At 41.6% G+C, this 10368-nt stretch overlaps 1 protein-coding gene across 9 annotated transcripts in view; it reads left to right on the top strand.

Annotated features, from left to right (window-relative positions):
• Window positions 1-228: 228 nt before the first annotated feature.
• Window positions 229-10368, top strand: part of KIAA2012 (KIAA2012 ortholog) — a 93099-nt gene continuing 82959 nt past the window's right edge. For all 9 annotated transcript variants that reach the window (XM_030580321.1, XM_030580317.1, XM_030580316.1 and 6 more), the window contains exons 1-2: window positions 229-566; window positions 5939-6223. In XM_030580321.1, the coding sequence (XP_030436181.1) occupies window positions 480-566; window positions 5939-6223 (372 nt within the window). In that variant the 5' untranslated portion in view covers window positions 229-479. The remainder of the gene's footprint in view (window positions 567-5938; window positions 6224-10368) is intronic.

The raw sequence follows: 10368 nt of genomic DNA, 5'->3' as shown, positions 1-10368 counted from the left end.
CTGTTAAAGGATAATGTCGTTCCTTCAGCTAGGGGTGATTATTGCACGGCAGCACATCCTTGAAATCCAAGCCTGGCCCTTTGAATATCTCTGCTCTTTCACACACTCTCGCTGGTTTAAGGAACTTAATTTCCTTTTGTTGCCATAGCGACAGACAAACAACCTCTGATCACAATAAAAAGGATGGTTGTGTTTCACAAATCCCTAGATGTACCAAAGCAACCAGAACAGAAAGAACAACAAGTGCACAGAACAGGCAGGAGAAAAGTAATTTGACTCCACTTAGAACTGTGAAGGAGACTGAGGACTCCAGAAACCCAGTGAGGCTTTTTTGCTATTCGGAGCTGCACATTAAGGAAGAGCTGATCTATAAATCATCATATTTCATAACAAAGATCTTGTTTACAAAGCTCTCTTGCAGACTGCTCTGATAACAAGTTTACAGTTTTAGAGGCAAGATGAAAGGTCACTAAGGAAAAATGCCCAATCTCTCCCTATTAAGCCGTGGTACTGGACAGGTGGTCAAAAAAACCCAGGAGAAATTGGAGGTGCACTTTGAACCAGAGGTGAGTCCTGGTTACAAAAGTGCAGCAAACAAACCATTATGAATTGTACAGTAATTTTCTGTTCTGTGATTTTAACTAATATTGAAATAACTATTATGGAGATAGAATTTTTTTCAATGATGTCTTATTTGTTGTTGAAATTAAAATGCCTTAGTAACTTAAGAAGTATGTATGCCTGCTGTAATTAAAACTGGAGAATCTTGAACCCGAATGCTTTGCACGCAGGTTAAAGAAACAGAAACTTGTACTGAGAAATCCAGAGGAAGAAACCTAAATATAAAGAAATAGATTCTTCAGGAAATATCCTTATTGTTTGTTTTTTGTTGAATATTAGACTAATTGATTACTAGGCATACACGTCAATTCTGAGATCTGCATGGAGTTGTTCTGAATCAGAATCATATAGCTGAAGTTTAAATAATATTTTGTTTATCTTACAGAAATTGCACAGTCCAAAGCAATTTTACAGCAGCTAAAATCATAGATTCACTTCGCTAAAAATATATACATTAAAGTTATAGTTAAAACAGTGAATTCCTATCACCAATCTTATGCCATAAAGTATTTTATATAATGGCACTTGGACTTCAGAATTACCTTAGTGTGACCAACTGCAAATCAGAAAAATATTTTTTTTTAAGGAATGTGGATCATAGTCTAATTTCAGTTACACTGGGGTAATTCCACTGAAAGCAGTTGAGTTACTCAAAGTTTGTACCAGTGTAATGGAAATCAAAATCTGTCATTTCATCTTATTTACATCAGTAGATTTGGACCAGAGTGTAGGAGGGAAGAATTGGCCTTGTTTGCATGTTAAGTCATCTTACTAGCACGGAGTAGCTGGGGGCTGCCATTTCAATTCTCTACAGTACAAACCATGGGAACCAAGCGTAGTTATTAGTGAGAGTAATTATCATCATGTAATGAAATTTTATGTAGTTGAGAAACCAACAATGGTACTGTAGCTTTAAGTCAAGAAGAGTATGTGAATGCATCTATTAATAGAACAATTTGGAAACTTATGACTAATTTGAGATTCTCTAATGAATCTCACCTACCAGGTCAGTGTTTTTACTAGGGAAACTGTTACATGGCTATGTTCCATATCTCTCTTCATGGTCTATGACCACTGACACATCAGAGCCACGTCTAACTACCTCATTCAAAGGCATACCAAGTCTGTCTACCTTACTTACTATGCTATTTTTAAGACACCCATCACGGTAGTATTTGAGTGCAGTGGATAGCATCTCAGGATAAAAAGAGTAGGGTCTGAAGATTCTTCCGAAGTAAATCATCATACTCTGTTATAAAATGTTCCGCATTGCCATCCAGCACACTGTAAAGACTCAAAGTACTTGAGACAGATCCCATGCTTGAAGAAACCCTTATCAGACCACCTTACGGTTGCTGTGCATGGTACTACTCTGCTTTACAAACTGATCAATAAATAAGGGCTTCTAAGAGCAGGGGTGAAAGTGAGCCAGTACGGCGTACTGGTAAGAACCCACACTGCACATACCCAGCCTACATTAAAGCACTGTGGCGACAGCGCTTTAATGTTCCTGCCCCTTCTGCTTCCCCTGTTGGCAGTCCTGCTGGTAGGGTCCCTACCGGCAGGGCTGCCGACAGCAGGAGGGGGGAAAGGCAGCAACCTAAAAGCACTGCGACGGCACCGCTTTAAGGATGGTCCTTTGCTGTGGAAGTGCTTTAAGGATCCTCAGAGTGCAGCCACTGCAAAGGACCATCCTTAAAGCGCTTCCTCCACAGCGCTTTAACGTTGCTTCCCTTTCCCCCCGTCGGCGGCCCTGCTGGTAGGGTCTGTATCGGCAGGGCTGCTGACAGGGGAGGGGGGAAGGCACAGCAATGTTAAAGCGCTGCTGTGGCAAAGGACCCTGCAGTGCTTTAATGTCCCTGTCCATTTTGCCGATGGGGGGGGCAAAGGGAGCAGTTGCCCTGGGGCCAGTGATTTAAAAGGGCCCAGGGCTCTGGACGCTGCTGCCGCTAGTGCACTAGTGGTATCTGGAGCCCCAAACCTTTAAATCAACACAGGAGCCCCAGGCAGCACAGGCCAGGCAGCCTGGAAGGGCTGGTTCAGGGATGCCCCTGACTTACTTTCACCCCATCTAAAAGTAACAGAAGATTTAAAAGAGATTTTAAAAAAGAGGAAGCTGTTTGGGGCAGGAACAAGGTCTTCAGATCTGTTCATAGAACATCCAACACAGTGGGGTCCTGATCCTTATTTGGGCCTCTGGTGTTAGGCAATATTTATTATTATTATTATTTCTATTATGATACCAATAATAGGCCCCAATCAGGGATCAGAGCCCCATTGTGCTAGACATTAAGAATGCTAGACATACAAAATGCTAAAACAGCCCATGCCCCAAATAAATGATATTATTTTAATGATGCTACAGAAAGGGAAGGCATTAAGAACATAAATAGACAATGAATTGCAATTGTTTTTAATTACTAAAGAAATCTGGTAAGTTAGTTTTTACATTTCAAAACCATTAATTTACTACTGGAAAAAACCTGTTTTGGTATAACAAAATGCCCTCTCATCCTAATGGATTTGGAGTTCTGATCTAGTAAAATTAACATAGTTCACAATATTGTTTTAATCCAGACTCTCATTTTGGAGGGCCTTTAAAAAATGGGGTGGTATGTTATATTAAGGATCAATATGAACATTGACTTTAGAATTTAGGATTATCAACTGACATCCATCACTTTTCTTAGCAGAATAAGTACTCTGCTATAAATATCACTTTTTAAGGTATGTAAACGCTCTAAGAAAAACTTTTTGTGCTGAATCATATAAATTAGAGATGAAAAAGTGATAATAGTTCATCCAGCCCAAGCTCCTTGCCAATACAGGATAGTCCCCTATAGTACATTTGCTTGGGTTTGTGTCTAATCTGGTATGAAATATCTGAAGCAATGGATTACCATTTCTTGAGCCCATTCCACAGCCCACGAGATCTGTTGGTCATAAGAACATAGGAACGGCCATACTGGGTCAGATCAAAGGTACATCTAGCCCAATAGCCTGTCTTCTAACAGTGGCCAATATGCTCCAGAGGGAATGAACAGAACAGGTAATCATCAAGTGATCCATCCCCTGTTGCCCATTCCCAGCTTCTAGCAAAGAGAGGCTAGGGACACTAATAGCCATTGATGGACCTATCTTCCATGAATTTATCTAGTTCTTTTTTGAACCCTGTTATAGTCTTGGCCTTCACAAGATCCTCTGGCAAGAAGTTCCACAGGTTGACTGTGTGTTGTGTGAAGAAATACATTCCTTTTGTTTGTATTAAATCTGCTGCCTATTAATTTCATTTGGTGACCTCTAGTTCTTGTGTTATGAGGAGCAAATAATACTTCCTTATTTACTTTCTCCATGATTTTATAGACCTCTATCATATCCCTTCTTAGTTGTCTCTTTTCCAAGGTAAAAAGTCCCAATCTTATTAATCTCTCCTCATATGGAAGCTGTTCCATACCACTAATCATTTTTGTTGCCCTTTTCTGAACCTTTTCCAATTCCAATATGTCTTTTTTGAGATGGATGACCACATCTGCACACAGTATTCAAGATGTGGGCGTACCATGGATTTATATAGAGGCAATATGATATTTTCTGTCTTATTATCTATTCCTTTCTTAATGATTCCCAACATTCTGTTGACTTTTTTGACGGCTGCTGCACATTGGGTGGATGTTTTCAGAGAACTATTCACAATGACTTCAAGATCGCCCTCTTGAGTGGTAACAGCTAATTTAGAACCCATCATTGCATATGTATAGTTGGGTTATGGTTTTCCAACATGAAGGACTTTGCATTTATCAACACTGAATTTCATCTGCCATTTTGTTATCCAGTCAGTTTTGAGAGATCTCTTTATAGCTCTTTGCAGTCTGCTTTGGATTTAATTATTTTAGTAGTTTTGTATCATCTGCAAATTTTGCCACTTCACTGTTTACCCCTTCTTTCAGATCATTTCTGAATATGTTCACAGCACTGGTCCCAGTACAGACCCCTAGGGGACACCACTATTTATCTCTCTCCATTCTGAAAACTGACCATTTATTCCTACCCTTTGTTTCCTATCTTTTAACCAGTTACCAATCCATGAGAGGACCTTCCCTCTTACCCCATGACATCTTACTTTGCTTAAAAGCCTTTGGGTGAGGGACCTTGTCAAAGAGTTTCTGAAAATCTAAGTACACTATATCCACTGGATTCCCCTTGTCCACATGCTGTTGACCCCTCAGAGAATTCTAATAGATAGGTGAAGCATGATTTCCCTTTACAAAAACCATGTTGACTCTTCCCCAACAAATTATGTTCATCTATGTGTCTTACAATTCTGTTCATTACTATGGTTTCAACCAGTTTGCTCGGTACTGAAGTCAGGCTTACTGGCCTGTAATTGCCAGGATCACCTCTGGAGCCCTTTTTGAAAACTGGCATCATGTTAACTATCCGCCAGTCATTTGGTACAGAAGCTGATTTAAATGATAGGTTACCGATCACCGTTAGTAGTTCTGCAATTTCACATTTGAATTATTTCAGAACTCTTGGGTGAATACCATCTCTTCCTGGTGACTTATTACTTTTTAATTTATCAATTTGTTCCAAATCCTCCTCTAATGACACCTCAATCTGGGACAGTTCCTCAGATTTGTCACCTAAAGATTTGTCCTAAGATAAAGTGTCATAAAGCGTTCCCACACATATCTAAAGGGAAATTTCTATTAAATTTTCATCTACAAAAGACTGGGCTTTGGTCCTCAAATTGAGAAGTCAATGAAAGTGCTCAGTAATGTCAGTGATAGTCCAGCCCCAGTAAAGCCTTGCCTACACTTCTAGCGGTGTGTAGAGCATGTGCAGCTACACACAGCAGTGAAAGGCTCCAGCAGCAGGGAGACAGCAGAACACTACGCTGCTAAAAATAGCAGTGTAGACGTATGAGGCACTGCTTGGACATGTAGAGAGCTGTGTAGGGTATATGTCCTGGGGGTTCAGGCATATAGGGCACTCTATTCTACTCTACTTGCCTAAGCTATGACTCACTGTCTGCAGTGCTATTTATACCCAAACTAGCTGGGCGTGCAGTGTCTGTACACTACACACCGCCATATAAGGTATAGGTACCTTAAGAATAGAGTAAAACCTTAGCAAACAATTCAGTGTTCACGTTGGGTCAAATCCTAAATTCACTAAGTAAGGCCAGAGTGGTATAAGCATATAAGCAAAGAATAATTTCCTGTGTATTTGGTAAGCCACATACTCTCAACCCCAGGGTGAGAAAGATTATTTGCCCTCCAAAGTCTATCCTATGTTTTAATTTTTTCCATGCTAGGATTATCTGAACTGGAAGTCTCATGAAGGTTATGGCCATGTCAGCAGATTACTGAATGAGAGGCAGTTTATGAAGGGCTGCTGGGGTCTGTATCTTCCTAAAACCTACAGCACAAAAACTGGTGCGCTGGTTCTCTACTCTGAAGATTTAGCAGAGCCATCATGGAAACAAAGAGGAGGGATGAGTGGCCAGCAAGGCCTCAGACACAGAAGGAATAAGCTACAAATTGAATTGCACACGCTCCAAGATTTGACAAGAGCCATTTTGGCATATGGAGGCAGACAGGTAAGAGCACACAGGATGGTTCTTTCACTACCAGAATTGAGACTGCATGAGATACCTTAAAATGCTAATCCTGCTCTTCTGGACTTTAACACAAGTGGATTCCAGGAGTCCTGATAATGTATTTTTGAACTGAAGAAAGCAAGTTCCCAATAGGAAAAAACCTGATTCTGTATTCAAGCAAACACACAAGCAACACCTTGTTCTTCTCTTCCCTGTAAGCGCTCTCTGGTAGATTTACATATGCGTTGCAATTTTACATGTTCCGGTTTTGAGGGCTTAAGAGGGGATAAAGTGATCACTAGGCTCTGTGTGGGCCCCTGATACAGGGTGAATCTCGCCCTTCTGTAACTCAACACAGATGGCAGCGGTAGCCTTTCCCCTGAAGCCAACGTGGGGTGAAATCTTGGCTCTATTAAAATCAACTGGAGTTTTGCCATTGGACTTTAATGGAGCCAGGATTTCACTCCTGGGATTGGTCTCAAACAGCCTTGGTGAGGGTCAAGCCTCCCCTGTTTATATAAAGTGGGGAAATTTTCATGCTAAAATGACATTTTTCATCCTTGACCTCAAAAAGCAAGTGTTGCTCATCTGTCAGCCAACCATTCTCATGCCACATGATCATAATCACATAAACTTTTCTCTTTCCCAAGCTATGGTCTACATCTCAAACTATTATATGATATCACTTGTGAACATCACTAAGTTCCACCCATACCCATGACATGATTCTTTCTATGTTGTAGTAACTAAAACCCTACTTCAAAGGGGAAAATATGGAGTGAGATTTTTAAGAAGACAAAGACATAGTATCTAACCACAACAAAACACATGATGGTGTGATGTACCATATAGTTGTTACTGCCACTTGTCTGGGAAGACTTGCATAACTCTATCTTGGCTCCACTGTTCATGAAGTAATGAGCTCATCCCAGATTTGTAGCAATTTTTTTTACAACATCCCTCATCACCACATATACACACACAATTATCTGTATATGGAGAGATGTGTGTGTATGACAGTAAGTCTGCAAATTTAACTCACATCTGATGCATTACTTTGCTGATGACACAGCCTCCTAGTAAGCGAAGGTGAATATCAAACATCAGGGATCTTCACCCAACATCATGTATTCTCACACTCCCTGTCAAATACATAAATATAATTATAAGAAGAGTCAGAGCTGACTAAATGTTTTAAGAGCCAAGCCCAAGAAGTGGTTGTGCATGTCACTGTCATATATTGTGCTATAAAGATCAGTGTCAGAGACTGAAAGGTTCATATATGGGGTTTGATTGTGCTTGTGGGCAGTGAAGGCAAAAAGAGCCTGTCCTCCACATCTGTGTCCTCGCTCAGGGACCAAAACCATCTGATCAGTGCCCCTGGCGTGAGACATGAGCTATGACTCTATTACATGGTTGCCCACTTAATACATGCTGGTCCAGATCCTCAGCTGGGCCATAGCAGCATCTGGTGTAGCTGTGAGGGTTCTGTGAAAATATGACTTTGTGCCATCTTTGTGGTTCCCTGATCCTGGGTCACCTGAGGACTGCTCAGCCCCAGAATAACATAATGCAGGTTGGGGTTGCTGCACGTTGCACTTGGCTGCCTGTGGCCCCAAGGGGTCATTCTAGCAGCTGAAAACTGCTGAAGTGAGGGAGCTCTCTAGCCATGGCCTCTTTTCCCTGCCTATTCCCATTAAACTCTTGTCTGGCTCTATACCATCAGGGCCTTCTCCCTAGTGGGAGAATCCTCAGGAGGCCTATTAAACTGGCTTTGCACCCCTTTCTGCTGCTGGGTGCAAACAGGCCAGAATGGGGCCAGGGATCTGGTTCACAGTGTATTGATAGTTCACAATTTGTTTAATAAAGCCTCAGTAGACAATGCTGCAGAAGTGCATTTTTAGGGAGACAGGAATTCTGTGTGGGTGGAGGCTTGTTGAATAGATTTTGGAAGGGTGCCCTGAGTGTCAGGGATGGTGGGGAGGAAAAAGAAGAGACAGCACCTTGCAGAGCCAGTTCCATACATTCCATCTACCATCAGTAATAACAGCACAGAATCCAGCCTTCACAATGGCTACCACACAGTTAGGCCTGATATTAAGAAGTGTTGAGTTCTTGCTTCTCCCTCTGAACAGTCAATGGGAGCTGCAGATATTCAGCACTTCTGAAAAAAATCAGGCTCTGATTAGTAAATATTTCCTGCAAGACAGCATCAGAAGGCAGCATTTAATCCTTAGTTGGGAAATGAAATAGTTAAGAGAATTACTTCTCCATGAAGACCATGTCACTGCATTTACCTAGCCGCTGTGTCAGACACAGTATTCTCAAGTTCTTCTTCTAAGCCCTTTCCTCCCTGATTTTCAGTCTACCCACAGAGGTATTTACTTTTCTTTTACAATAACTTGTACCTTTTAACAACATGAGCTGAGTGCTAATGGAAAGGTGGCAACTGGACAGCACTGAAATACATAATTCTCTGTGTATCTGCAAATCAAGCACATGTTGGTCAGTGGAGAAAGCTTCCTCACACCACTCCATTGCCACTAATATCCCTCAACATTGTTGTCAAGCAACCAACAGTAGGAGCAAGAGGGTAAGGACAGGCCTCAGGAGGTGAATGACAGAAGTCCTCGGAGCACTCACAAAGCAAAACACAAATGAGTGTGTATAGGCCATACATAAGGGGCCAGAGCGTTGTCTTCAGCCTTTCTGTGCCTGCGGCCAACCCCACTGTTTATTATTGTTTGTATTAAGTAGCACCTAGAAGCCCCAGCCAAAATCAGGGCCCAGCTCTGCCAGGAATTGTGCAACCCCAAACTGAGGCTGTCTCTGAGCAGTCTAAACAGTCAAGACAGAGAGAAAGGAAATTTTATTGTCATTTTATACAGATGAGGAACAGATGGCCCAGAAAGGCCAAGTGGCTTGCCCAAGATCACACAGGGAGTCAGTGGCAGAGCTGGGCATTAAACCCAGACCTCCCAAGTCCCAATCCAGTGTCTTAAACACAAATCCAATTTTTCTCTCCAGTTTATAGCCAAAGTTGCACCAGCAGCTCAGGAGGAAGCAGGAGGGAACTCACAGAAGTTCTAGTATCATTTGTGGCAACCCAGGTGCCCCTATCCCCAAACAAACTCCAGCCCAAAATTCTCCCAAAATTTCGGGGGACCCACGGCCACTGGCTTTGTAGACCCCACAATCACCTCATGCAGTTGTGGTGAGGATAGTCACGAGCAGGAAAGATCACTGCCACTGACCTTTCAGCCATGAGATTTTCACAGAACAGCTAGAAACTTCTCAGTTGCAAAACTAAATTGAGATTATTAGCCTTGCCATTGAAAGGATCTCCTGCTCCTGCCCCCCATCCCTCTGCCCCCCAAAAAGTCAACGCTGCGGCTTGCAGGGTAGGTCTGGAGAGAGTAGTGTTTAGTGTTCACTCTTATTCCAAGCTTGAACTCTCTGTTTTGTCGGTCAACAATTATGCAAATGACCTACTGTACACTAGGAACTGAACACCAATACATTCAGACACACACACACGCACACACATGCACACACACACACAAACTGAATAGACATCAGTTAGTAGCAACTTTCAGTCACTATCTTTCTGACTCAGATTCGAACCAGCAACCTACATGTGGGGAGATCCAGAGCCCATTTACCAGTATCATGGCTACCATCCAGTCCCCTATTACATTCCATTTTAAATCTATAGCTACCACAAATATACAACAAATGTGTGCAGCCATTCCAATGTTAACGTAATTATAATGTACAAAGAGAAAAAAGAGAAGGCGCCAAATTATTGATATTTTGCAAAAAATGTTTAGTTGCTTCAATAGTTGCCTCATGGATGTCCAGAATTTGTTTTTGACAAATCCTGCTTTATTAATTATCTGAATTGCAGTAGCATTTAGAGTCTGTATTCCCATTGTAACGGCATTGTACAAACACAAGATAAAAAGACAGTCCCTGCCCCCCAAAGACCATGTGTTCGTATAATCTAGTTTTATATAACAAGTATTTATGGAATTGTCATTTTCACTATATGCAACACACATACACATAGTCTCTAAAAAGCCAAATGCCAAAGCTTAATAACTTAAGTAGGTAAAACTTTAGGAGACACCTCAAATACTTCAGCT

This window comes from Gopherus evgoodei, chromosome 11 (genome assembly GCF_007399415.2).
Source record: "Gopherus evgoodei ecotype Sinaloan lineage chromosome 11, rGopEvg1_v1.p, whole genome shotgun sequence".
Lineage (NCBI taxonomy): Eukaryota > Metazoa > Chordata > Testudines > Testudinidae > Gopherus > Gopherus evgoodei.
Note: the sequence above shows the minus strand (reverse complement) of the source record. Positions and strands in the feature narration are given on the sequence as shown.